The 27,664-nt window shown below is 38.6% G+C and overlaps 2 protein-coding genes across 5 annotated transcripts; one reads left to right on the top strand and one right to left on the bottom strand.

Annotated features, from left to right (window-relative positions):
• The first annotated feature begins 104 nt into the window (after window positions 1-104).
• On the top strand, window positions 105-8,669 carry grsf1 (G-rich RNA sequence binding factor 1). Of its 3 annotated transcripts, none has more exons than XM_088008623.1 (10): window positions 105-483; window positions 1,052-1,196; window positions 1,893-2,048; window positions 3,336-3,470; window positions 3,819-3,957; window positions 4,062-4,222; window positions 4,881-4,966; window positions 5,053-5,188; window positions 6,487-6,539; window positions 7,866-8,669. In XM_088008623.1, exons 1-9 carry the CDS (start codon window positions 271-273, stop codon window positions 6,531-6,533), a joined length of 1,218 nt encoding a protein of 405 aa, XP_087864749.1. In that variant the 5' UTR covers window positions 105-270; the 3' UTR covers window positions 6,534-6,539; window positions 7,866-8,669. The 3 variants fall into 3 exon arrangements, with proteins under 3 accessions (XP_087864749.1, XP_014845424.1, XP_014845423.1); XM_014989938.2 differs by lacking the exon at window positions 7,866-8,669 and adding an exon at window positions 6,770-6,851 and having other exon boundaries at window positions 106-483; XM_014989937.2 differs by lacking the exon at window positions 7,866-8,669 and having other exon boundaries at window positions 106-483; window positions 6,487-6,851.
• Window positions 8,574-26,396, bottom strand: rufy3 (RUN and FYVE domain containing 3). Of its 2 annotated transcripts, none has more exons than XM_014989932.2 (18): window positions 25,869-26,396; window positions 19,987-20,160; window positions 19,795-19,912; window positions 19,613-19,714; window positions 18,720-18,843; window positions 16,909-16,973; window positions 15,817-15,882; window positions 15,657-15,726; window positions 15,482-15,571; window positions 14,849-14,920; window positions 13,862-14,029; window positions 13,223-13,320; window positions 12,215-12,334; window positions 11,213-11,324; window positions 11,065-11,144; window positions 10,958-10,985; window positions 10,730-10,807; window positions 8,574-10,519 (listed from the first exon to the last, which is right to left on the bottom strand). In XM_014989932.2, exons 1-18 carry the CDS (start codon window positions 26,140-26,142, stop codon window positions 10,376-10,378), a joined length of 1,983 nt encoding a protein of 660 aa, XP_014845418.1. In that variant the 5' UTR covers window positions 26,143-26,396; the 3' UTR covers window positions 8,574-10,375. The 2 variants fall into 2 exon arrangements, with proteins under 2 accessions (XP_014845418.1, XP_014845419.1); XM_014989933.2 differs by lacking the exon at window positions 25,869-26,396 and adding an exon at window positions 22,675-23,565.
• Between the last annotated feature and the right edge of the window lie 1,268 nt (window positions 26,397-27,664).

Below are 27,664 nucleotides of genomic sequence, written 5' to 3'. Positions count from 1 at the left end.
GCTATACTAATTATATATGAAGTTCTATGTGGTTAAATGATACGCCTTTATTTTGAAATTGCAAACCGGACGCAGATAGTTGGCTAGAGTTCACTTGACCGTCAAAGCGCTCGTGCGTTGCCCTTGACTGTCATAGACCCACGTGACTTTTAGCTAATGGGAAGCTAACAGCTAGCTAACTAGTCCAGGTGGTTGAGGAGAACCCGGGACAGAGAATCTTTCCTGAAGTCGTTTAGTTTACTTTTTAACCATCAGCTGCGTTGGGACAAGATGTCCGCCAACTGTAAGTCTCTCCTGTTTCTACTGCAGCGGTGTGTCGCAGTTAGACAGCTGCCTCTAACTGCAGCCATCAAAACAAGAAGCAGCGTGCTGTCCGGCGTCCGGTGGAGCCACATTCAGCAGCGAGCATGGATTTCTGACAGAACCACGGTCCGTCAGCTCCAGCCCGGCCTGAGAAGCATCCAGCACCGGTTCTGCACCAAGGTCAGGCCCGTAATCCCTCCTGGAAACACGGGGAGTTGCTCTGTGGAGTCAGTTTCACTCTGAAAAAAGATAGTTTGTCACAAATCAGCTCCGGATCTTGTATTTAAATTGATTATATTCTTAGCATCTGACTGCTTTTTAGGTGTGCTGAGTGGAGATGCGAATCGTTCAGTGTCCAGGGATTGATTCGGATTTTTAGGTTAATGATTTGATTCACAAATTATTTTTAATTCAGAAACCAATTTTACTATTCAGACTACACATTATGTTTAAATTGTGACTGACAAGAGGAAAAGACAATGTAAACAAATACATAGTTCCAAATGTAAGAACCATAAGTGATTTTTGCCACTGAAACGCCATCTTGGTAGGCAAGTCGTACCAAAGCATAGATGAGCCATAGCTTCCAGACCAACAAAAACAAAGTATGTTGACACATTGTGGAAGAGAAAGTTTTACCAACCCTTATGAGACAGAGAATGTGCCTTGATTATTGTTGTCATAGTAACAGGTCTTTGTCAGGTAAACGGATCAATGCGGCCTGAAAAATTGTGTGTGTGTCTTCCAGGCTGGGTCGCCATGCGAAGAGGAATACCCTCCTCTGCCAGACTATCAGACTGATTCGCAGCCACAAACCAAAGAGGTTTACCTGGTGCAGGTGAAGGGTCTCCTCTGGTCCTGCACGGCACAGGACCTGCTGCAGTTCTTCTCAGGTAACCAGCTTTAGTAATGCTGAAACTTGTGTAAAGTGTAAACATTTTTCATTAATATCTGCAAATTATTAGAAAGGAGGAAGACGGTGATATTATTGAGAAGTATCGCAATTTGGGCTGAAACGATTAATCTTGATTAATAAATTAATCGTTAACCGGAGTACTCAGACTCAAAAAAGGCCGTTTGCTGAAACAACAACACACTCAGAGCAGTAATAAAGACAAAACTGTAAAAAAACAAAAAACAAATACAGTTTACATTTAAGATAAAAAAAATGTGGCTTTATTTATTTTCCATTACATTTAGAATGGCTGATTTCACTTTCTGAATGATTTGAAAGGTTTGTTCCAGCTCATTTTAGGTAGTCAACCTATCATTTTTGTCAGTTATTATTTATTTTATAACATTGGCTGTTATACGCCTAAATGCACTGACTGAAAAAAAAATTAAAGTTGTTTTTACATGTTTGTCCAAGAAGGTGAAGCTTCTGGTGCATTTAAGTGTGCTGTACTGGTGCAAAGTTGGCAGATAAATTTGTAATTACGTACATTTATGTCTGTGTGTTTGGTTTGTTTTTAAGTCAGTTCAGTTTTGTTTTTTTTTCTGTATCACCCGATGCAAAGCTTCAGATATTGGTATTGGTATTAGAGGTGAAAAAAGAGGACCGGTGGTGAAAAAGATGAACTGTGCTTCAGACTGCAGGATCCGTGATGGGGAGAAGGGGATCCACCTGACTCTGGACCGGCTGGGAAGGCCGACGGGACGCGCCTTCATCGAGATGGAGCACGAGGAAGACGTCAGCAAGGCTCTGGAGAAGCACAGGCAGTACCTCGGTCCACGCTACGTTGAAGGTCGGTTTCTCTGCTCAGGGTCAGAAAACCTGCTAACCCTGGGAGTCCAGGCGCTAGCATAGCGCGGTCCACCAGCGGAAAACTGTGTTTTTTGTTAAAAACATTAAAAATTAACAGGAGTATGAGGGATTTGACTGGGTTATTATGCAGTATTTACAATGCTTAAATATCAACTACAGAGTCTTAAAAAGGCAAATGCAATGAAATATAATTAAAATAAACAATACATTTGTAATCAGTTAAATCCTAATGAAGTAATCAGCCGATGGATCTAAATAACGCTGGTCACATTAAAAATTAAATAAATTTAAAAAAATATTACCGCTGATAATATTAAGTTAACTTAATATTTAGTTGAGCATATTTGTTTGCTTAACTAAATATTCTTATTAATAGAATAAATTCAAGTATTTATTGTATTAAGTTTTCTTGTGTTTTTGCAGATCTCTCATTTTATTTAGTAATGTCTGCAGCTTGGTGCAGGATTTTAATCTGCTGGTTCAAAGTAGGGAGGCACTGATCTGAAAATATCCAATGTGATTTTAATATCACTGGTATGACTGATTACCGATATTCACTACCGTTTCTACACTTTTGGAGAATAAAATACCAGAAATAGATGGCAACAAGATAAAAATAAATATCGGCTGTTCATGTCGGCCCGGCTTTATTTATTGGGCCGATGCCAATATGTTAAAAAATGTCTAATATTAGCCGATATCAATGTTAGAGTTGATATATTGTGCATCCTGAGTTCAAATGGTTCAGCTTGTCTTCTTTAAATCTAGCTTTGTGTATTAAAAAAAAGTCTTGTTTAAACATTCAGCCTGGGGGGAGAGTAAGCCTGGCGGTCTGCCAGGCTGATAATCCACTGGGGAAAATCCTGCTGGCAGCTGATATTTAAATCTCTGGATGTTATCTATTGATCCTTTATTACAACTGAGGCGATCCATTTGATTTAATGCAACATAATGGGTATAAAGTGCATAAATTCCTGATAAAATTTCAAATCTTTGATGCTAAAACTTTTAATGGTTTAGGTTAATAGGTTTTGAGTTAGTGTCTTTATAAAAAATCAAAAACACAAGGAAAAGACACAGAAATGAAATAATTTTTATAAAACGTTCGAAGAAAACATTGAACAGTGCCATCTTTGCAAAAAGATGTGACAGTAACATTAGATTCTGCTGAAACGAATATTATCCCGCTTTACGGCTCTAAAATGATTAAAGGGTCTTCATCGGGTGTTTATTTGAAGAAAGATGGGAGATTCTGTTGTGTTTTCAGTGTATGAGGTGACAAACAGCGATGCTGAGGAGATCCTGCAGAAATCAGCTGAGGCGCGGGGTGAAGAAGACGTGGTGCTGCTCAGAGGGCTGCCCTTCTCCTGCAAAGAGGACGACATCGCTCGCTTCTTCTCAGGTGAAAAAATTATTCAGAGACCTTAAAAATGAACCAGAGGATCAACAGGGCTGAAATTCCTCCATCCAGGATTTGTACTCAGAAATTTTCTTTTCTTTTCTAGAAAATTTAAATTTTTTGGCAGAAATTTTATTTTCTTATTTTCTATCTACTTACACTGTAGTTAAATGATAGTGTTTTTAACTTCTGGATAAGTTATTTTAGGGACCATTTTTCTCTAAAAAATGATGAATAAACATGAGAATATGGCGGCCATCTTTCTTCTACATTTCTATCAGTCAAAAATGGGTTTTTATGCTTTGTGCGTGACACGATTTTGATGTTTGATTTCTTGTTTTGTTGGCGCAGGTTTCAATATAGCTGAGAACGGGATCACCATGGTTACCAACTCCAGGGGGAGAAACTCTGGACAAGCGTACGTACAGTTTTCCTCTCAGGAGGAAGCCAAGAGAGCTCTGCAGAAGGACAGAGAGCTTATTGGACACAGGTAAGGGTCTGTAGCTGTTACTGGTCTGGTTTCTGTCGTGCAAGTATTCCTCTTGCCGACAGAAAGATGTAAAACTGTCGGCTTTATTGCAACGGTTTCTGCAGATACATCGAGGTGTTTCCCAGCAGCATGGAAGACGTCCAGTCCGCCTTGAGGAAAATGAGGACCATTCCGAATCCGAATCCAAATCCAAATCCAAATCCAAATCCGCCCCAGTACGCGAACTGGAGACCAGTTCCTGACTCCCAGACCCACTACAGAGCTGGTGACTGAATTCAGTTCATTCATTTTGAGAATCATGGCAGAAAGTTGGAGCAGCTCTGCTAAGTCAGTTCTGACTTGTTCTGTTTCTAGACTTCTGTTTGTCACTTCTTTGGTTATGTTATCGCTATGATGCGTTACCATGGCAACAAAGTGTTGTTTTTACAACTGGCAGCAGCTGATTAGCAAATCAAAAGCTCAAATAATACCTGAACTATGAAAATGAGGCTTTCACAGAGCGAAGAGATACTGAAGAGATCTAATATCGAAAATAATTATTTTTTTTCCAAATTTTGGCTTTTCTCATAATTTTTACTTTTATCTCAGAATTCTAACTTTAATCTCAGAACTCTGATATGAAAGTCACAGTTTGTTTTCCAGTGGCCCTAATCCTTTTTCATAGAGACAGGAGAAAGTTAAACCATTTCTTTCAACGGTCATGAGACAGAATGAGACTCGTACATCTCTATCTTCTGCTTTCTAGCCATGCTGGAAGACTGAGATTTAGAGAGGAGGAGCAAAAGCAAAGGAGGTGGATTAGCAGTGCTTTCCAGGCTACGTTTACGTGCCAACCAAATGCGTCCCAGAATTAGAATTAATTTGTGAATTGATGTTTAAATGTGGTACTAAATAATAAATCAAAGTTATTTGTGCTGCTTCAGCTTCCCACCAGATGTCGCATGCGCCGGCGCATTACATCCACATGCGAGGGCTTCCCTTCCACGTCACTGGAGAAGACATCGTGAAGGTACGGCCCAGGAAACAGGAAGTAGTAGCATTACGTCACATGTTTGACTGGACACAACCGCAGCGTTTCTGCTCCTCCTCCTGCAGTTCTTCTCGCCGCTCGTCGTGTCAAAGATCCTGGTGGAGTTCGGACCCAGCGGACGGCCGAGCGGTGAGGCCGACGTCTTCTTCCGCTGCCACAGGGACGCGCTGGACGCCATGTCTAGGGACCGCATGAACATGGGTAGGAGCTTCGCCGCTGATGGAATAACAACAAGGCTATCATAGCTAACTGGAACTGACGAAATAATGGAAACTGAAATAAATAAAAACATCTGTTAACTGATAAATAAAAACGGTAATTAGTGGCGAAAAACTATAATCACTAACCATATTGTGCGTTTATAACGAATAAAACATTCTGAAATCTAAGATGCAATTTCCTTTGTTTTCACGATTATAACCAAAGATTCAATGAGCGAATGAGGGAAAACTATTTCTAACTGAAACTATGTCGCGTTTATAAACAAGCATACTGAAATTATAGATATATCCTTCGTTTTTGTGTTCATGAATCTATTTATTAGCCTTTCAAACTGATGTAAAATTGATTTTTCTCCCATCCAAGCAGTTTGTGTCAAATTGCGGTACATAGTCATCTTGGCGTCGCTTATGCTAGTTTGCAAAATGGCGACAGGAAAATTACGAGTAAACACCAGTCAGTTGGTTGTTCGACAATAATTGAATAAATTTTTGAAAATGGTACTTTCTGTTTAGTATTCATTACCCAAACATGGTAAACATAATAACAATACAATACTTTGACCCTTTTTTAATTCTCCATCTAAAAATTAACCCAAGTCCAAAATAACTACTATAGCTAATAAAAACTGAAGAATATTTAACTAATAAAAACTAGCAAACACACTAAAAATTCACTAAAACTAAATGAATTAGACAAACAAAAAGTCACAACGAAATAAAACAAAACTACAATGAAAAACCCAAAATTAAACCCTGGTTTGCAGTTTATTTTATTTTTGAAACTCAAGAATTTATTTCAGACATGAAAAAAACAGAAACAAACATATGAACAAAGGAGTAAATAAAAACAAAATAAAGCAACAATCAAATTCAGTTAAGAGTAATGTCAACATTAACATGTCTAAAAAGGCCGTGCACATGTAATCCTTATTTTTAATTTAAAAAAAAAACAAACTACTACTTTCCAGTTGATTTCCCGTAACTTATCTCTTGAACAAACAACCAAAGCCTTCTGAAAATATGTATTAGATGCAGTTCATGCATATTTTCAGTCAAAACAAAAATAAGTGAACAAATTATCTGAAATTTTTGAAGTTTGAAGTTTTTGTTCTCAATTTTTGTAAGTTAATAAAGCTTTTTGGCAGAAATTAACTTTTCTTTTTTGTGGATTTTTTAATAATTTTTTTTACATTTTTGTTTAGATTTATCCCAGATTAACACTAAAATGATCGCTGTAGGTTCATCTTTGTTGATGCCAAAGTTTTCTTTTCTTTTCAGGGCAAAGATACATCGAGTTGTTCCTGAACTCTGTGCCAGACTATTGACTGACGGTGAGAAAATCCAGAAGTTTTATGTTTTCCTACAGAAGAAGAAATCCTCAAATGTTTCAGCTTTAAAGTTCAATAAAGTTCTTTTTTGGAAGATTTTTCTAAACAACCTAATTCTGGGAATCTAGTATGGAACAACAATAATGTCTAAATTCTGTTTGCCCCCCCCCCAGCCCTCTGTATTCACTGTAAATGTAAAATAATTTGAAACTAACACTGAATACATTTTTTAGGTGAATGTCGACACTCAACCTTGGAATTAATAATCAAAATCATCATATTTATTCTTTAAACAATAAAATATGAAAAAAAACATTCCTGGTGTCAAAGAAATGTCATTTTTATATATTTTTGTGCTGAAAAACTGTTTTTCATTTTAATTGCACATTTTAAAATTTATTAGATTTTATTTTATGATAGAAGATTTTTAAAGATAATACTTTCAACAGCAGAAACTTTTTTCTCTGACATATGAAAGTTGTTATGATTTATATCTTGTTAAAACCAACCAGAATATGTTCCAGTTTAAAGGTGAAATGTCGCAGGATGTTTTTGATAGTCGTAGGGACTAAAACTTTATGCCTTTTTATAAAATCATATTCTGTCAGAGCTCTGGCACTTAAATGCTTTTTCATTTCTTGATTAAAATATTTTCTGGAATATTATGGTGGAGAGTAAAAGGTGCTAAATCAAAATAAATGCATAACTTATGAAAGAATTACTTAAAGGTAATTTCTTAAAACTGGAACAAAAATAAATTCTTATGTATACATTAATGTGCCTCAAATTATTTGATTTCATTTTAAAAATTAGATATTTCTTTATTTACTAACATATTTGATGTTACTGTGCTGTCAACTTCACCCATCAAACTCAGTGGGGGGATTAGGACACTCTTAGGTCTGATTGGCTGCTTCAAGCAAGAAGTCAAGATGACTTGAGTTAGCTATGACTCTTGAGGCCGATATGTTCGCAAGAATGAGTACAAATAACTTTAGAAACACAATTCAGTTATTACAATTTATTTACTAAAACTTTGGGTAGAGAATTCCAGCCCCTGTTTCTCTAGTTTGGACTGAAATATCTCGCTAGAGACGTTAGCTGCAGTTAGTGGGCGGAGCTAACGTTGACCATCATGTGGTCTGTGGCAGCTTCTTCCATATTCAGTGATATTTCAGACCAAACTAGGAAAAATAGAAACTGGAGTTGGTCACCCGGAGTTTGTAGTAAATACTTTACAACAATTTTAAGTTATTTTACACTTCATAGAAAATACTGTCATCAGAGTCAAAATCCAAAAAAGTTATCTTTGCTCACTATTTGAAACAGCCAATCAGACACCAGGGTCTCTTCAGAAGCAGCCAATCGGACACCAGGGTCTCTTCAGAAGCAGCCAATCGGACACCAGGGTCTCTTCAGAAGCAGCCAATCGGACACCAGGGTCTCTTCAGAAGCAGCCAATCGGACACCAGGGTCTCTTCAGAAGCAGCCAATCGGACACCAGGGTCTCTTCAGAAGCAGCCAATCGGACACCAGGGTCTCTTCAGAAGCAGCCAATCGGACACCAGGGTTTCTTCAGAAGCAGCCAATCATAGACCAGGGTCTCTTCAGAAGCAGCCAATCAGACACCAGGGTCTCTTCAAAAGCAGCCAATCAGACACCAGGGTCTCTTCAGAAGCAGCCAATCGGACACCAGGGTCTCTTCAGAAGCAGCCAATCGGACACCAGGGTCTCTTCAGAAGCAGCCAATCGGACACCAGGGTTTCTTCAGAACCAGTTTTATTTCCACCCACTGAGTTTGATGGGTGAAGTTGACAGTTTAAATTAATTCATGATGTTCTTCAGGACAGGAAATTAGCATTAAATCAGAAAATAACTACACATTGATTTTTGAAATGACATCAGAACATCCAGTATTTTCAACTTCAATTATTTCATAAGTTATTGTAATTTGGCACAGTCTCCATACAATAGCTCTGTTTAATGAATTAAATGGATTTCACTTTGCTGTACAAGATGAAAAATAATGCAACAGTATAGTAATAATTGGATACCAGTTTATTATTTACTTTAAAAGTAGCTTCAGATCACATGTACATTTGCAATAACACAATAAACCAAATGCAAAATTCATGCTGGCTCATTTAGATTGCTCCATCTACCATATTTACTGCAGCTGCAGATTGTTGATGCACTTTGGTTTGGTGACAGCTGAAAAAAAGAAGCTAATTAGGAATAAATAAATAAAGAAAAGGTCATGTTTCTAACCATAAACTCAGATCTCCAGCCTAGCTTAACCCTGTTCCATCCAGTTTGTAACAACCTCATGGTTGACATGTTTTTCTGTATTTATGTTTTCCAACCCTAAAAATCACTCTCACTTCAACAGTACTGTAAGTGACGGATTTAATGAGGCCCAGACGGAGGTACTAACCACTTACTACCTCTGCTTTTACCATGTTTTATTCAGACAGCAGCCATTTTGCTGGAGCAGACCTTTATATTATAAAACACACCATTATTCCTTGCATTAGCAGATGTAGCACCTACAATATACCAGTCATCAGAAGTATGTGGGCCCCATAAGGATTTGTGGGTACTACCCAGACAATGGGAGCCAACGTAGTGCGTCTCATAATGGCGAAACCAAATGGAGCGTCCTATGAAGGTCTTTCTTTGTTCTGAATTTGGCTCCAGGATAGTTATAACTGTGTGCCCACATGGGTCACAGACCTAGATCTAGATGTCTATGAAGATCCTTTTTGGTATTTGGTTAAAATCAAAGGCCCAAATGGGCCCCACATCAGACCTACAGAAACATTTAATCTGGAGTCATTGCCAAACCATTGGACAAGGCCAAGTGGTGCCCATTATTTAGACATTTTTTGTCCATGTGTGCCCTATATGTGATATATTCATGAGGAAAACCATAGAGTTGGACTAATTGGCTTCCGCGCTTTGGCTTGGCGATAGAGCAACCTATAAAGGTCTTTATGGGTCCCACATCAAATCTAGATAAGCATTTAATCTGGAGCAATTGTGCAACCATTGCACATGTAGGATCCATTATTTAACCAATTTTTTGTCCTTATGAGCTCCATATGTGGAGTAATCAGCTTCTGTGTCTTGGTTTGGTGAAACGGCTAACAAGGTAGTTAACTGGAATCTAGCTAGGTACCTCCACTTTATGCTAAGCTATGCTGCGTTTATGGGCTAACCCTAGCCACCAAATACTAAATATAGCATAAAAAATACATATAAGGCTAATGCAATTTTTCAAAATAGGGAGAAATGAGAAGCATGTGGCCATTTCTTTCATGTTTAAAATAAACATTTTAGGCCAAATTTGTAAAAAAAAAATTTCTAACGGATGGTCCCCACTGGGCACCTGTGGAAATATGACGCAGAGACCAAAACTGAAACTGCGATCTGATATCAACGCTACAAAAAGCAAAGCAGAAGCTCAAAATACAAGCATAACATCCAGTTTCTCCATTTTTATTAATTAAAAAGATAAATATCTGTTGAAATATGCAGCAATATCCCATTCATTGGACATTTTTAAACTAAGAAACAATGAGAGAGATTATATAAATATATTTTAAATCCAGTTTGGTGCCTTTATCAGCTATGCTGCAGCCGATTTTCCCTTATGTTGAAGTGAAAGTCACCAGTAACACCAAATGAAGGAGTTGCTGGTTGAAAACCTGCATGGCAAACATCCGAACGTTAAAAAAAAAAGCACCCCAAAGAGGATCTTTCGTGACAATTTGAGGGGGAAAGTGCTTCCTGCAGTGCCGGTTTTTGGGTCTTAATGCCTCTGGTTGTTCTGCGAGGGCTCATGTCGGCGCCGACGCGTACTGCTGCAGTAACTGCGAGTAGCAGGACGCGCACACCGTCTCCGGGAGGATGGAGGAAGGCAGCGGCAGCTCATGAGAGACGCAGCTCTCGCAGAAAAAGTTTAAGCAGTTCTTGCATTGTTTCTACGAGAGAAAGGGGAAAAAAGCTGCCACATTTAGCTTCAATGCGTTTAAAATAAAAAAGATTGATTAAAACTGTAGCTACTAAATATGAGCTGGAAGATGTATTTTTTTCTCACTTCTTATTTGCAGTCTTTATACAATGTTCAGTAACATGCAGGGATTTTAGCTGATTTCTGTTTTGTGTCCCAGACTGTCTCCTGCAGTTTGTACCTTTATCCTCAAGAGGGAGTCGTCCTGTTTACACAGGGTGCAAACGTATGGCGGGGGGGCCTCAGGGAGCGTCTCTTCCTGAAGCAACACCAAACAGAAAGGTTTACATTTAAATTAATTCTGGATATTTGAGTCTCAAGTCTGATTTTAATCTCAGAATTCAAGGATTAAAGTCAGAATATTTTCTTCAGTAGCCCTAATCCTCCAAAGATCTCATGCAAGCCTCACCTGCTCATCCTCAGTATGTGACAAGGAGCTTAAAAAAGAGACACAAGTTAGAAAAAGTGATGTAATATTCTGTAATATTAAAACAGAGTGTAGATCTGTGGACTCACAGACTGGAGCTCAGACTGGTTTTCTCCTCCAGTCCTCCCCGTGGCTGGGCCGTCTTGGTTGGTGTAGATTGTGAAAGAAGCTGTTGTGGAAGGAAGAACTTGAGATTTCTGTCATCTCCTGGTGGGACTGCTGACGATTTGGACTCACCTTAGGAGGACTCTCTGGATGCGTGATCTTCCTCGGAGCAGAAGCTCTGGATGCAGCGCTCAGATTTAGCTTCTGCTCCCGTTCTCTCCTCAGCTCCTGCTCCAGACCAGATCTGAAACAGAAAACTGCGTCTAAATACAGACAAAAAAAAAAAAAATAGCCGTTTGCTTTGTTTAGCATTGATGGTAATCGAGAATTTAAGATGATTAGAGTACAGATGCAAATTTAGTTTGTGGAGCTTGAAGGGAGCGGCTGGAGTGAGAAAGGATTAGAGCCAGAGGGATGGCAAAAAAAACTGGTTTTAATCTCAAATTTTTTATTTTAATCTCAAAACTCAGAGATTAAAAACAAAATTCCAACTCATCTCAAAATTCTGACTTTAATCTCTGAGTTCTGATTTTAATCTCAGAATTCTAAGATTAAGGACAAAATTCTGGCTTTAAACTCAAAACTTTTACTTTAATCTCAAAACCCACTAATCTCAGAATTCTGATGTTAATCTGAAAAATCTGACTTTAATCTCAGAAAGAATTCTGAGATTAAAGTCGGCCTGTTTGCATCTGAAAGTGGGGTGATCGGGTTAATCTCAGAAAGAATCCTGAGATTAAAGTCAGAGTTTTTTTGGGCGGCTCTAATCTTCTTCTGTAAAACAGCTAATCCCGGTTTACATGTATCGCTGCTGGTCGTGGAGTTCCTCAGGGCTCGGTGCTCGTGTTCAGTTGTAAGCAGCATACTGCACATGTGTGAGATGTAAGGCAGTGGGAGGCGGGGCTAGAGCTGTAGTTTTTTCATTCTGCTGTGTGAGGAGCGCATGTTGTTAATGGCGACCATTAAAGTGGATGCTAACGCCAGCAGTGTGATTATTGAGTCAACAGCTCGGACCAGAACACTTCACACAGATTCAGTCAAAAGTTTTGGACTCAGTGATTTATTTGAGCCATTTCAGAACCTAAAGACCTTTTGAAAAAATTTTTTTTTTTAAAATAAACTTTTGGTATTCACCTTTGTCTGCGCAGCTGCTCCACCTCCGCCTGCAGACCCTCAATTTTGTCTCCAAAGTCCTGCTTGAAGAGCCGGTTGGCCTCTAAGGCCAGATCCCGCTCCCTCTCGGCCTGTTTGCATCTGAATGTGGGGTGATCGGGTTAAAACAAACTCATGGTGAAACAAAATGAAGAGAAGATGCAACTAAAAGTTAAACAGAGAGACAGGAAGAGGAGAACTAAAGTCTGAAAACAGGAAGAAGCAGGCTGCGTTTTGTTCAACGCTTTATTTCCCTAGTGGTTACTACAGTTTACAGCAATGTTATGTTCACACACAGTTCAAAATTAATTCATTTTGCTCTTTTTCTAATGTCATCTTGACCCTTGCATGCAGCTCACTGAATGAAAGCAAAACCTGTCAGATATCAGAAAAACATCAGTTTCTCCCTCTATTTCCGCCAAAAAAGAAGAAAAAACCCCTAAGAACATCCGAGTTCTTTGGAATAAAACCACAACCAAGAAAATATCTGGTTCTGCTGACCCACTCATCCTCCATCAGTCCATCAGCTCTTTGAAACACGATGGCGTTCACTTGCCAAAAAATAAACGGTTAACGCAGAGCTGTGAAGAAGTCTGACGCTGCAAACACGTCTGCTGGGGGCGCTATAATAAAAGCCGGAGAGCCACTGCAGGGAGGATGTGGGGTTTTAAATCATCAACAACAAACGAGCGTCGTACAGAAAAGGTAACATCCTAGTTTGGTTATGTCTATATTAGGCAGGGTTGCATGTTTGGACGCATGTTTCTGAGAGAGCTGCTACTGCTGCTGCAGCAGCTTCCCTGCTGCGGCGCTCAGGGTTCTGGCCTGCTTCACCAAATCTTTATCGCTGAGTTAGGAAGTGAAGGGAGGAAGAAATGGGTAAAAAAAAAGGATAAAATGGAAATGGAGAGAGAAGGAAGCGAGAGGTTTGAGTCGGTGAAAGATTCAGAGGAGGAACACATCCTGTGGAAAACGTCCAGGTGTTCTCACCTGTTCTCCAGCTGCTTCACGGTGCCGGACATCTGGCTGATTTTCTCCTCCAGCCGAGCGATGGCCTCACTTTTCTGTTTCGAGCTCACATCTGCGCTCTGAGGAAGATCCGACAGTCACACGGTGTGGGAACATAAACGATTACTCTGAACATTTAGAGAATGTTCAGAATTACTCAAAATCTTACAAAGTATTTTCGGCCTAGTTTAAGGTGCAAATATCTTAATACAAACAAAACAAACTTACAAGTAACTTTTCAGCAACATTTTTAAGTCAATATTTCCAAAATATTGGTGAAAAAGATCTAGTTCAATTGGTGGATTACTTCACTTATTAGATGGTAAAAATGTCCTGTTTAAGTGAAATTCTGCCAGTGGACAGAGTATTTAACAAGCTGAGATGTACGGTTGTGTAAACATTGAGTAGGGGGCGTGGCCAGCAGCAACTTGCTTGGATCTAAAGTGACAGAGGCCCTAAAACAGCTCATCCTGAAAGGAGATGGAACGGACATGTTTTTAACGCCCCTAGACCGATCCTACCCTGTTCAAGGAAGCATAATGGGTCACCTTTAATGACCGGAGTCCCCCCTCGGTTCCTCTCACTGTATAAAACTAAATGTTCACACAGATTTTTCCTGACCTGTGACTTGTGGCTGAGCTGTTGGTTGATGGCTCGAAGGTCTTCCAGCTGCTGCCGGAGCTCCACCAGAGCGTCCTGCTTCTCACAGATGTCCTTCTCCAGCATCTTCATGGACAGCTCCATCTCCTGCTTCATCCCGATCTGCACCTCCAGCTCCCGCTCCACGTCCTGCGGATCGGCTTCAACTTCAGATACACAACCCAGACTCACCCAAAGCTTTACACACACGTCCCACAAGTCTGAACCGGAAGTGATCTGCGCCATCTTGGTAGGCAAGTGCAGCGCAAAGCATAAGTGAACCAACAAAAAGAAAGTATACTCACACTCTTGATCAATGTGCAAGAGAAAAATCAACAAAATGGCTGCTGTTGGGATTGATCCGTATAAGATGGAGAATATAAACATGTCGGACGACGCGGATGAGCTGCTTCTGACGACAGTTCACTAGTAAACATGAAGAGAACATGGAGGAGGAGCTTCGCCTGAAGTCCATGGCCACATACAATCAAAGTTTAAATGGATTTGTAAAGGATGAATGAACTCTTCATGTGAATAACAAGGTTCTGGCAGAGTAAGTACATGTAGTAAACATGTAGGCTACACGTCCATCTTAGCTAGCAGATAAAAGCTACGTTAGTAAAGCTAACTTTGCTAGTTCTACAGTAAATATCCCTGACATTTATCTTAGTATTACACAGTAGGGAGTAGAGTACTGAAATATAATATCGAGTAACAGCTGTAAAGTACTTGTACTGTTTATAAATTAGACAGGAATGAGACGAGAGCTGGTTCTAAGCTTGTGGCTTGTTTACTGTTATCGTCATAGCAACTCCATAGCAACTGTGACGACAGTTAGTTACGGATACCTACCAAGATGGCTGTCAGCTACAAAGGCCCCAGAAGTGTGATGTCAGATGTGAATTATGTATTTGAAATATTTTTACTGTTCAAACACCAACAAAAAGGGTCAAAGTTTAAAAAACGCACCAGTCGGAGCTGAGTTTCCTCTTTGAGCTGCTTCCGGGTTTCACCCAGCACTTGTCCGTCCGCTGACGATGCCTGGGGAAAACAGAAAATTGTGGCCCTTGGAACAATTTTACGCAGCCCTTGATCACAGTTAGGTGATGTTTGGTGAAGTTTTTACTGATTAAAACACAAAGTTTTCATCCATTTTTAATTGACTTTCTTTTAATAGTAGAATAAGACTTTAGTTGGAATGGAAACCATTTTGGTTTGATAGCTTATCAAAATTAAGCAAGAGTGAGAAAATTCTGTTCTTGTTACTGAAAAGACATAAAAAATCCAGAACAAGATGAAAAAATTTGTGTATGGTTTGCTGGGTTTTTTAATCTGGAGCCTTTTTTTGTTTTAAATCTGCGATTTACACGTCTGTCCACAGAAATCTGCTTTACTCAGTGCATCAGTGTTAAAGCTGCTTCATTAATGCATATTTTAAAGCATCACTGCACTGATTCCTTTAAAACCTGAGAAAATGTTTGAGCAGTTTCTATGGAATTGATTTACTGATGATGGCTGAGAACCGATCAGAGAAAATTGGTCGACTGATTGATGGATTAGTGCTAATAATAATGATTATTTATGAGGAAAAAATGTGTTCACCTTCCTGGACTCCTGCTGAAATGAGGTCTCTTCCTTAACTCTCTCCACATCCTCTTGTAAAGTGATGATCCTGTTGTTTGCCACTGCGAGCTGCAAAGACACAAAAGACCGTTAAATTAAAAAAATCTGATTTTTATTTCACTCTGCAGCTGAAACAATAAGGCTGAACTTTCACCTCTTCCGTCAGCTTCGTGTTGGACTTTTCCAGAGCGTCCACTTTGGCCTGGAGGTTATTTACCGATGCACTGTAAACAGAAACAATCAGAAAACAGAGTGGTGTGAGCTGTGAAGCCTAACAGGGAAAAGAGCAAAACGATCAGTTTATCGGGGCTAACCTCAAGTGTCTGTTCAGTTCTTCAACGTAATTCTTCTGATCGAGGATCGCCGTGATCTGACCGTCACTGGAAGGAGGTGAAAACAGGGATTTCATCCATGTGAAGATGCTAAGAGAGCTAGCAACTTCCAGTTAGATATTGATAGCTGTTAAGCTCACATCAGAATTTGCTGACAACTGACATAAACTGCTTGTGTGAAAAAAAACTATAAATTTCATATCAGATTGAAAGGCTGATAAATCAATAACAATAGTTATCGTGATAGACATATATGATCGACATCAACAGATAATACAGAATATTCAATGAGCTCCAGTCCAGAACCACACAGCATTTACACACGCATTCTTTGGTTACCAAGCAACTCACTCATTCTTTGGTTACCAAGCAACTCACTCATTCTTTGGTTACCTAGCAACTCACTCATTCTTTGGTTACCTAGCAACTCACTCATTCTTTGGTTACCTAGCAACTCACTCATTCTTTGGTTACCTAGCAACTCACTCATTCTTTGGTTACCTAGCAACTCACTCATTCTTTGGTTACCTAGCAACTCACTCATTCTTTGGTTACCTAGCAACAACATGTTGAGTAAATTGAGCAGCAGATGTTTAAAGTTCCGCCTCATAATTCAAAAATAAAAAACTACGCCATAAAGTAAAAATTGTAGATAAAACAGGAAAGGTCACGGCACCCGTTTGAAAGGATTTCAGTGATTTCAAATAAAAAAACAATAATACATAGATTCATAAACACAAAAACAAAAGTCTTTATAGGTATAAGTTCAGCATGTTTTAGTTAGTTTTACAAAGACACAATATAATTCTAGTTAGTTACAGTTTTTCCCTTATTACTGTTTTTATTTATTTCAGTTAATGAACATCTCAATTTCAGTTTTTGCTATTTCGCTAGTTTTTTGTTCAAGTAGATTGGCTATGATAAAACCTTGACGGTTAATTTTAGGTTTTCAATAACGGATTTGAACCATTCCCACACCAGATAATGTTAATAAATGAAAAACAATGAATTCATTGTGAGTTCTCTCTAATCTACAGAGAACCTGAAGGTCATAGGTCAGGCAGTGACACTCACCCCTCTGCACTCTTGCTGCTGTGTCCTCCATCTTTCAGGTACATGGAGAAGTCGATGACGCCGACCTGGGCGTGTGGCGCAAAAAGAAGGAAAGGCTCAGTTCCCAAAGTTAAAAAAAGCAAAGAACACATCCTAACAGCAGTTTCTCTCCTGTTTCAAAGGTTTGTTGTTATATTGGCAGCCTCAATGTTTTATCTTTTTTTTCTATATTTTATTCTTTTTAATGTATTTTTTCTGTATAGCAGTTTGATCTGCTGTATATTTTTAAAAGTGCTTTATAATAAAATTCAATTAGATTGGAAAAGCAACATTTTGACTTTAAATCTTTGAAATAAAAAGATAGAAACTGGAACAGCTGGATAGAAACAGCTGTGTCGTCAGATTTATGTGGGTACCAGAAACACGCAAATACAAAGGTTCCGGCTCAAGACATTTGTATGTTAAAAAAAAGAAAAACAAATTGTGATTTAACGAGCTAAAATCTATGTATTTAATCAAAATTAACACGTAAAAGTCCCAAGCCTGGAAAAAAAGCATTGAAAATAATTTTTTCGTGTTCCACAAAAATAATGAAGGAGTCATAGATCTCCAGCTGTGCTTTAAATCAGTGTTTCCCAACCCTGGTCCTCAAGGCACACTGACCTGCATGTTTTAGTTGTTTCCCTGCTTTAACACACCCCATTCAGATGATTAGATTTCAGCAAAAGCCAGTTAATCAGCCATCAATTAAAATAATCTGTGCTGAAGTAGGGAAATGCCTAAAACATGCAGGGCAGTGTGCTTTGAGGACCAGGGTTGAAAAACACTGCTTTAAATAATCTCTCATTAAACTGGTCAATCCAGGAAATTATCGAATGCCGTCCCAATTCTTTAGAAAGAGGAGCCGTTAAATGTTATTTCACGCACTACACTGCAAAAACACAAAATCCTACCAAATATGTTTAGTCTAATTTCTAATGCAAATATCTGAGTACCGTTAAAGTACAACAAAACTAACTCATGAGGAACATTTCAGCAACACACAGCAGCTTGTTTTAAGTCAATAATTCCCTAATGTTGATGAAAAACTATTAGTGCAGTTGGCTGATTATTTCACTTATAATCAGACAATTTTCCCATATTATAAGTGAAATTATCTGATTATGGAACAAGAACTTTTTCATGAGTATTAAAGAACTGTTTACTTAAAACAAGCTCCTATATCTTGCTGGAAAGTTACCTATAAATTAGTTTTGTCTTATTTTAAGTGTATTAAGATATTTGCTCTAGAAACTGGACCAAAAATACTTGGTAAGATTTTATTTTACCAAATAAAATACAAACGTCTCCAGTTGTATACAAGCAGCCTACATTACTACAAAACCAGCCACACATTCACTGGACATGTGTGTAAGCTGCAGAAACCCCGCTGTAATGGCGCCCTGGGTGATGTGCCGTTACACCCATAGCAAAATAAGGAACAGGGCGAAATAAGGAAACGTGAAAGTTTATGTAAATACTGTAGCAGCCTCAAATTAGAAAGGTTTGTGCTCTGAGAGGTTTCACTTCAACGTTATAAAATATTTCTTTAGAAATCTGAAGTGAAACTGCGTCCCTCCGAGTCAACAGGCTGTCAGATTAGAAAAGTGACACCAGATTCTTCAGCGGTTTGAGTTACTGAAGCTTCACTGGTGGACATTTCAATGTATAGAACTGATAACAGACAGTGCTGTATGTAAAGTGACTTTGGTTTCTCAGGTTTGGTTTCTGTCATTCTACTCTAATCTTTTTTGAGTTTCAGCAGCTGCAAGGTGAAGTGGAAGCTAATCGACCTGCGAGTCCAAGTCCTCCCCCTTCATGCACAGATTGGCGTCGATGACGTTCAGGCCGACGAGCAGCCCGGCGATGACGGCGCCCTCCTCCTCCATCATCAGGGCGTTCGGCTCGTAAAACTCACTGCAAGGCACCAACGAGAGGCGATTTTAGAAAAAGATACTTCTCATGCAAACACTGTAAGAAACTGATTAAACATGCAGGAGAAATATCCAGAGGATAAAAACAAAACTACTGTCATCAAGTCTTCAAAGAAAAGATTAGGGACACTGAAAAAATTTAAAATATAGATTCTGTGTCTATTTATATCAAATAGATCCAAGTAAATAACCAAAGATTTTCAGATGTGTCAATTATGTAATTAATATCTGAAAATATCCACATAATAGATTCTTCTTTTGTCATCTGATTTGTAAAGATGCACTTTATACACAAAATGTTTCCCAAATTTGGTTGGTAGATTTGAGTTCTGCATAAATAATTTAAACAATTTTGATTCTGAGATTAAAGTCAGAATTCTGAGGAAAAAAAATACTCTGAGAAAAGTCGGTATTTAAAAAATAAAATCTGAATTGTGAAGATTAAAAAAAAGAATAAAGAGGAAAAAAGTCACATTTCTGAGATCAGTCTGAATTATAGAAAAAAGTCAGGATTGTAACTTTTTCAGAGATTAGTCTGGATTCTGAGAAAATAAATCAGAATTCTGAGATTAAAGTCAAAATGTGTTTTTCTCTGCCGAAGGCCTTAAAATGAGAAAAAGCTTAGAGAAAAACCAATCAAGACGACCAAAAACCATCACAAGCCAATCAGACGGCTCTGAGTGGAAAACAAAGCTTGATTGAAGGATCCATTTCCTGACAGCTGGCTGCAGGATGTGACATCATGCCCCCACCTGAGCAGGTCCTTCCTGTTGATGATGGTCTTCATGTAGTCGGAGAGCTTCTTCTGCATCAGGGCCAGGCGCAGCCAGGCCCGGCCTCTTCCCAGCGGAGTTCTGGGGTCAGACACAGACATCGGGTTTCATGCCTCGGTTCATCAGCTGGTCGTCTGACTGGAACCAGCAAACAGACTCACCTTAACCCAGGCAGGTCTTTCACGCTGGCAGTGATCTCTCCGGCCTCGGGGGTCAGCTTCTCCACCAGCTCCAGCGGCCCCCAGAACGACTTGTTCTGCCCCAGGAACGTCTTCTTACCTGGTGACCGACCCACAGCGTCAGTTCATTCAGCCTTTAGCTTCCCTTTACATGGTTATGATGACAAAACCTACTTTTTAGTCCATGCTTAAGGCAGTGCTCCATGACGACAAAGAACTGCTGGAGCGGCGCGTAGTCGGAGTCCAGCGTGCGTCCGAGGTTGAGCGCCGACTCGATCAGGCCCTTGATGCTCAGCTTGGCCATGTTCATCAAGTTGAGCCTTTCAATGGCGATCGGGTCTTTGGGATCTTAAAATGGAGAAAGAAAAAATAACAGGCAGAATTGAGAAAGAAAAGTCAGAATTCTGAGAAGAAAATGTCTGACATTTTAGGGAAAAACAATCAGAATTTTGAGAAAAACAATCAGAATTTAGAGAAAAACAATCAGAATTTAGAGGAAAACAATCAGAATTTAGAGGAAAACAATCAGAATTTAGAGGAAAAAAGTCTGAATTTTGAGAATACTGGGATTAGTCTGAAATCTGAGAAAACATGTCAGAATTGAGAAACAAATCTAAATTTAGAGGAAAAAATTCAGAATTCTGAGAAAACTGGAACTCTTCTCTTTTCAATTTGATCACATATATTTCTGTTTTAAAGTAATTTTATTACATTTCAACTGTTTTTCTTAGTATTGTTCCATCTAGTTTGAGCCTTTTTGAATCAATTATTCATATCAGCACTTGCAGTAAAATTATTCTAGTGCCAATTATTGTTGTTCAGTCATGTCACAATTGTTTGTTATTAAAGATTCATAGACTGTTTTCATCATTACATTTTCTTTGGACTAAATCATGAAAACACAGGCTTAGACAGATACTTTTAGGCACTGATATTAACATCCAGGATGTAGGAAAACCCAGTGATAAATGTCCAGATTTAATCTGTCTCAATTAATAAAGCAGCTTACAAACAAGAATTCAGCAGAAAAAAAAACAATTACCACAAAAAATGCAAGAAATTCGTCCATTGTTGTTTGCAGATGTCGCGTGTGCGTCAGATTTATGGATGTACCAGAAACACGCAAATACAAAGGTTCCAATGGGATTAACTGTGTTAAAGTGTTTAATTTTTTAAGTCCCTGCTCTGACTAAGAACCAATAAATTATACACACTGCTATAACTTGTTCACATTATCTCTGCTGGGCCATATTTGAGTTCCATAAATAAATTTAAAGTGTAGCCACGTTGAATCTGAACTGCCCGTTTCTGCATAGCAAAGTTCAGTTAATCGAATTTATTGGTGGTTTTATGAACCATGAGATGATCTGCTGACAGCCCATTCTGTGGCACCGTCACGTTTAAAATCAGGTGACTCAGATCTGGTCATTTAGGTTGAATTATAACACCAATGTGAACAGCTGTGCTTAAAATGCTCTGAACAATCCCTGTAAAAAGGCAAAAGCATCAATTATTGGTGTCGCTCCACCAATCAATCAACTAATGATTGAAACTGACTCATGTTTCCTTGGTGGGCAGATCAAATACTGATAAATCTGGTTTTCATTTGTCACTAAATGCATTTATCAGCATTTTTGTTGATGCACTTTTTATCGCCATGTCATAAAAATTGGTATTGATCAGTAAAACCTGATCGATGAATCAAAGTAGTGTAAGAAGCTGTTATATGCTGAGCTGTGGGGTATTTGATCTAATCAGCTCAAATAATTATTTTAGTATTCAATTAATCAATTATTCTGACAATTAATTGATTTATCAAAAAACTGCCACATTCCGCAGATTTTTCATTTAGCCTCTTAAACCTTACACAATATTAGAAATACATTACAAAATGCAAATAAAGATTTTAAATTCCATTTTTAAAATAAGAAAATAAACATTTTATTACCTAAAATGCAATAGCAGGATTACTCTGGGGAATGTTGGATCATTAGCAAAGCAAAGCTGCAGCTAAAGCTTAGAAAAATAACATCCACATGAGGAAAGCTCAGTCCTTTCTGCTTCACTTATCGATACATCGCAGGACTGATCTGCTCACTAGTTTTGATTAATTGATTAATAATTGTTTAGCAAAAGGTGAAGTTTCTTTACAGGATTTGAACCAGGTGAAGCTAAATCTGACACTTGAGTTCTGTGTAGACATATCTATAGACAAATGTTTTATCTTTAATGCTAAATGGATTGTGCAGTCTTGGCTTAACTATTGCTGTGAGTGTGTTGTTTTTTCAGAAAACTGTCTTTTTTTTAGTATGTATACTCTAGTTAACGATTAAATTACTAAATTAGTTGACAGTTATTTCAAATAATTGATTAATCACGATTAATCATTTTAGCCCTAAGCGGTTTAGCTATTTTGTATTTTACCACCTTCCAAAAATAATGGCACAAGTCATTTTTTTCAAAAGTGATTTTTGCAAAAAGAAATCTAAAAAAAAAAAAAAATCACTTGTTTATTGCCAAAAGATGATTGATAATTTAAGCAAAAAACAAAAATCACCTTTGTCAAAAAATGACGTAGGCCATTAATTTAATGAGCTGATAATTTGGTATTTATGACGTTTAGTGCCATGTTTTGCCACCAGATCTGCATTTAAAATGGTCTCCCCAGAGGAAGTTGGTCCAGCTTTGTTTTTATTCTGGATACGACGGCAGCACTTCCTGGTGGCGTCATGCTGCTGTGTAACGCTCAGGAAGCCCATGATGACACAGCTCAAACACGCAGCGTCTCCGCTCTTTGTGAAAACGCCACGCCCTGACGGAGGGGTGGAGGAGTAATCAGCAGGAGCCCGTCCGCCTCGTTACCTTCGTGGTCCAGCTCGGGGTCCGGCGTGAGGGAGATGTCATTGAGCTCGCGCAGGCAGAGCCACTCGCCGTCGACGGAAACACGAAAGTTGCAGAGATAGATGGTCTCCCGTGCGGCCTGGGTGATCTTGTCTGTGGTGGGGGTCGGGGTCTCGCTCTGAGGCGTCAGGTCCGACATGATGACTCAGCGTTCGCCGGGCCAAAAAACACGGCAGCGGCGAGGACAAAAGGAGAAAGGAAAAAGGAAAATGGCCTTTGTTCCAGAGAGGATGGAGACCGAGAGAAAGAGAGGAGACGATGAAGAGGCAGGTGTCTGGGGAGAGCTGCTCCTCTTCCTCTTTAGGTCTGCATCCTCCCCTCCTCTTCGATACAACTGGATGAAATAAGCTGCTGTCTTGAGAGGGGCCTCCGCTCTTCCTCCTCCTCCTCCTCCTCCTCTTCAGCCTCTTATTCTCCCTTCTGTGCAGACCGGTCGTTTAAAATGCAACAGAGCACAGTGTTGTGAAAAAAAAAACACACCATTACAAAAAAAACAAAAAAAATCCCAGCCCCTCTTCCAGTCAGCTCAGCACCGGCCGCCTCTGATTGGGCTGCCTGTGCACCGCAGTGACTCCACTAGGTGGGTGTCGACCAAGATGGCCGACAGCGGTGCTGGGCACGGCGACACGCTCGTCATGTGAGCAGATGGTGCATGCGTAAAGACAGAGAGGAGAACAGGGGAGACGGGGGTCTCTGGAGTAACAAAGCAATGCTAATGATTCAGCTGAGCATTAACAGCCGCCTGTCGTCGAGGCAACTCAATTACAGAACCGGCTGCAGCGGAGAGCAGCAAGGTTCATTAGTCTACAACGAATTACACTTCATAACCGACGCTCATAATACAGGTTTTATGATGTATGACAGTGTATTGAGGCATCTGTAGATAGGAGGGAAAAAAAGAAGAGCAAATATCTGCCAAAAAAAAAAATCAGAAATTTTGAGATTTATTGCAGAAATTGTCTAAAAAAATAACCTTGGAAATATCTGACCTTGAAAAGTCAAAAATATTGATAGAAAAAACTGAGAATATTTTAGATTAATTTCAGAAATTTTCTTTAAAAAAAAAGTTGGAAATTGCTCAGATTGAAGTCAAATACTTGCTACCAAACATTCAAAATTTTTGAGATTGATCTCAGAAATCTTCTAGAACATTTTTGAGCTCCAAAAGTTGCTAAAAAAAAACCTTCAGAATATTAGAAATTTATGTCAGAAACTTTCTAAGAAAAAAAATTAATTTGACTGACTGTGAATCCGGGAATAGCTAGAAAAAAATTCAGAAATTTAGACATGAACCTCAAAAATGTTTTGAAAAAAGATATGTGGAAATTTCTGAGTTTGAAAAGTCAAATATTTGTTAGGAAAAAAAATCTGAAATTCTTAGATCAATTCAGAAATGTTCTGGAATAGAAAGACAGTTTTGAGCATTAAGGGCTTTAGGTCCAAAAAAGTTTTCAATCAATCAAAACAAACGATCCCCGACCTCCAAAAGTCTGCTTTTGAGATCAGACACTCCACAGTGATCATTCCACCTTATTGAGAAGGGACAAGAATTTAATGCTATTTAACTAATTAAATAGATTTTGACAAGTTAAAAATTGTAAAGCTATTAATGGTTCTGCCCATCACCTTTGTATTTCTGCTACGTTCGTAAATCTGATATACAAGCAACATCCGCAAACAGCAGCAATGGATGACAAAACTTCTTCTCTTGGCCCATTGGGTGTTAATGTTTGCTTCTAAAAACGATCTGATGAGACACTGGAAAAGACTTTTGTTTTCAAGTTGTGCTGAAATGAGTTTGCCTATTGGAGAAGCTATTCAAGCCTAAAATAGCATCCAAATGCTAAACGTGTAACAGCACCACAGACGCTAACGCTAATGTTAGCGCTGACGTTTTTAAAGAAAAAACATCTGAAAAAAACTGAGAAAGTTTGGGATGAATTTCAGAAATGTTTGAGAAAAAAAAGGACATTTCTGAGTTACAAAAATATCCGACTTTATGACATTTTCTCAGTTCAGTAGTTTAGCAGTATTGTAAAATTACTAAACAACTTCATGATTTAAATTGGACATAGATCCACAGAAAACTCATTGTGTTCAAAGAGTCAAGACCTTTACAGAGCCAATTGGGTCTGGTTCTGGTCAGAATACAACCCAGGTGAGTAGAGTACCCAAAAATTGCACTCAAGTAGGAGTAGCACTACTTCAGTGTATTTTTACTCAAGTAAAAGTAAAAAGTACACATTCAAGAAGTTACTCAAGCAAGTAAGAGTAAACATGTATTTGTTAAAAAGTCTACTCAAGTACTGAGTAACAGATTAAATTATCAATCATTTAATATTTAAAAATTACATCGGCAGACTGACAAAAATATAAAGTTAAGTGGAAATGTTGGTATTTTAATGGAAAAAATGACAATAATTCATATCAGTAACATGAAATGACAAAATCAGGCAAAAGAACATTTTTCCAAATCAGTTTCTACCAATAAAAAAAACTTCTGAAACTTTAACAAAAACTGCAGAAGTGTGTCTGATGATTTTTTGGTTAAAACATGTTTTTCATTCAGTTGGTAGAAAATCCAAAATTTTAATCAAATAAAGGTAACAATACTTCATAATAAAATTATTCAAGTAAAAAGTACAGAACAATAAAAATAATCCTAAAGTATATTTAAAGTACAGGGGGATATATTTTTTTTAAAAAGTTACTCAAGTAAATTTAGCTACAAACCAACTCCGGAATACAGTAAAATATATCCAGAAATGTAGTTTTTTTTTGGAGTTGGGCGGGTTTTACGTTGTGTTTTGAATTGAGAACGTCCGTCAGATCTGGCAACCTTGACTAAAAATGACTGAAACTGAATCAAGAAGTGGTTCAACACACTTATACATTAATTATATGCAAATTTTTCTATTTGAATCGAACATTTTTGAAAATGCTAGTGGAAAATGTCTTTGACTGTGCATCTTTGAGAGTCACTAAAATCACCATAAAGAGAAGTGATTTATCCGCCTGTGACTCAGTTCCAATATTAGCAACGTTTCTTGAGTCATGTTTGTTTAGGGAAGTGAGGTAACATCAGGTCACATCAGAGGAGCTCATGCTACCTACAGCCCCACTCTGAAGCTTTAATAAAGTTTTTAAGCACTCACTTCTCCGCTTTGAGTCGATTCTTTCGATCCTGAAGTCATACTGTCGAAGCGGTGCTGGTGGAACGGGCGCTGGCATCCCAAACTTCACGTTTGACGAGTTCAAAGCTTCCTTGAAGTAAATCACCGAGGTCGGGGACAGAGTCTCGTCGTCCGGACTCTCAACAACATGTCCGTTTTCATCAGAGGAGTTCTGTCTGCTCGTCCCAGAACTTTGTGAGACCTCTGCAGCTGACTGCGGAGGTAAATCTCCCGTCGGCTGTCCCCGCTCCGCCATCCTCTGTGTACGGTCAGACCCTCTTCATGTGACCGACGGCTGGGCTGTCCGTCTGCGGTTTGCTGTGAATCATTCACCCGCTGCGGTTAGCTAAGCAATTGATAGCTCTATCAAGCGGTGTGCTCTTAGAAGCTCCACAGCGATCATTCCACCTTCCGTCCTGTTCTCCAGAACCTCCTCCTGACCCGGAAACAGCTGTGTGTTGGCATTTTGGTCAAATCTGAAAAATTTCGCGAGACTTTCCGCTCTTCCGTTGGTTGCCGCCACTCTGAGATCCTTTTTGGAACAGCGCATGCGCAAAGAGAATCAATTGTTTAATATTTCAGGCCTTCTAAAGTATTTTTCGGTCAGGGATAAGGTTTGAGGTAAGAAATGAAGGGTTAGAGTTATGTTTATATTTTAGGATAAGCGTGTGAGAACAAATATTTCGGAACATGTGTAAACCGGGTTTGATATTAGCGGGACCTGAGAGCGACATCGAGCAGACGCCCCGTGGAAAGATAATACGTCAGTGTGTCGGCCATCTTGTGAGTGGCAAGATTAAAAAGATTCGAAAATGGCACTATTGTTATCCTGAGTAATTTTTATGTCATTTTTTAGGTACGGAATATATGTTCGTTTCAGTCATAACAATGGCAATGCCTTTGTCTTAAAATTAAGACTAGGGCTTTTATTTTTTTTTGCTAAATTTGTAGTACCTAAACTGTACAGCAGGAGGAGACACATGACTTTTAAAAAGAAGTAGATTTGGCGAAAATTGCATTATATTTTTTCCTTCTTATATTTACTTAAGAAAACAAATTCAACATAATCGTTATACAGTGGTGTGACAAAGTGTTGACCCTTTCTTATTTTCTATTTTTTTGCATGTGTGTTACATTTCATTGTTTCAAAACATCAATCAAAGTAAATTGGGTTGTTGTTTCTAAATTAATGTGTTTCTTAATAAGAGAGAAAAAAGCCTGTATGATCCTATGTTAAGAAGTGATTTCACCCTAAATATAATAACTGGTTAGATCACTCTTAGTACCAACAACTGCAATCAAGCGTTTTTAATAACTTTGCAGTCTTCAGAGGAATTTACTCATCTTTTCACAATTGTTGTAAATCAGCCACATTGGACGTTTTTCAAGCATGGACAAACTTTTTAAGGTTCCGGCACAACGGATTCAGGTCAGAACTTTGACTAGGCCACTTCAAAGTCTTAATTTTGTTTTTCTTCAGCCATATAGAGGTGCTGCTGTGTTTTGAAACCCAGTTGGTTTAAGCTTGAGGCCACCAACAGACGGCCGTACTTTTTGGTCCACAGGCGATTTGATGGTTTCCATTTATCACAACGAGTCTCCCAAATTCCGAAGCAGCAAACCATCACACTACCACCAGCGTGTTTTACTGCTATTTTAGCAAAATTTTAGATATAAAGTTAGTCAAAACTGGTTTATTTATTCTTCTAAATCATTTTGTTGAGTCAAAAAGTTATTTCTCCTGACATTTATTTGTAAGTTATGTTGTGTGGCTCTTG

This window comes from Poecilia mexicana, unplaced genomic scaffold (genome assembly GCF_051168715.1).
Source record: "Poecilia mexicana isolate PSO_F unplaced genomic scaffold, ASM5116871v1 scaffold_9, whole genome shotgun sequence".
Taxonomy (NCBI): Eukaryota; Metazoa; Chordata; class Actinopteri; order Cyprinodontiformes; family Poeciliidae; genus Poecilia; species Poecilia mexicana.
This window is presented reverse-complemented; position numbering and strand designations above follow the sequence as displayed.

Coding starts and splice junctions, on each gene's coding strand:
- grsf1 (XM_088008623.1), top strand. CDS start 271: ATGTCCGCCAACTGTAAGTCTCTCCTGTTTCTACTGCAGCGGTGTGTC. Junction 1,197..1,892: donor CCTGCTGCAGTTCTTCTCAG/GTAACCAGCTTT, acceptor ACTGTGCTTCAG/ACTGCAGGATCCGTGATGGG. Junction 4,967..5,052: donor CTGGAGAAGACATCGTGAAG/GTACGGCCCAGG, acceptor CTCCTCCTGCAG/TTCTTCTCGCCGCTCGTCGT.
- rufy3 (XM_014989932.2), bottom strand. CDS start 26,142: ATGGCGGAGCGGGGACAGCCGACGGGAGATTTACCTCCGCAGTCAGCT. Junction 19,913..19,986: donor CCTTAAGCATGGACTAAAAA/GTAGGTTTTGTC, acceptor GTCGGTCACCAG/GTAAGAAGACGTTCCTGGGG. Junction 11,325..12,214: donor GAGCAGCTGCGCAGACAAAG/GTGAATACCAAA, acceptor TTTCTGTTTCAG/ATCTGGTCTGGAGCAGGAGC.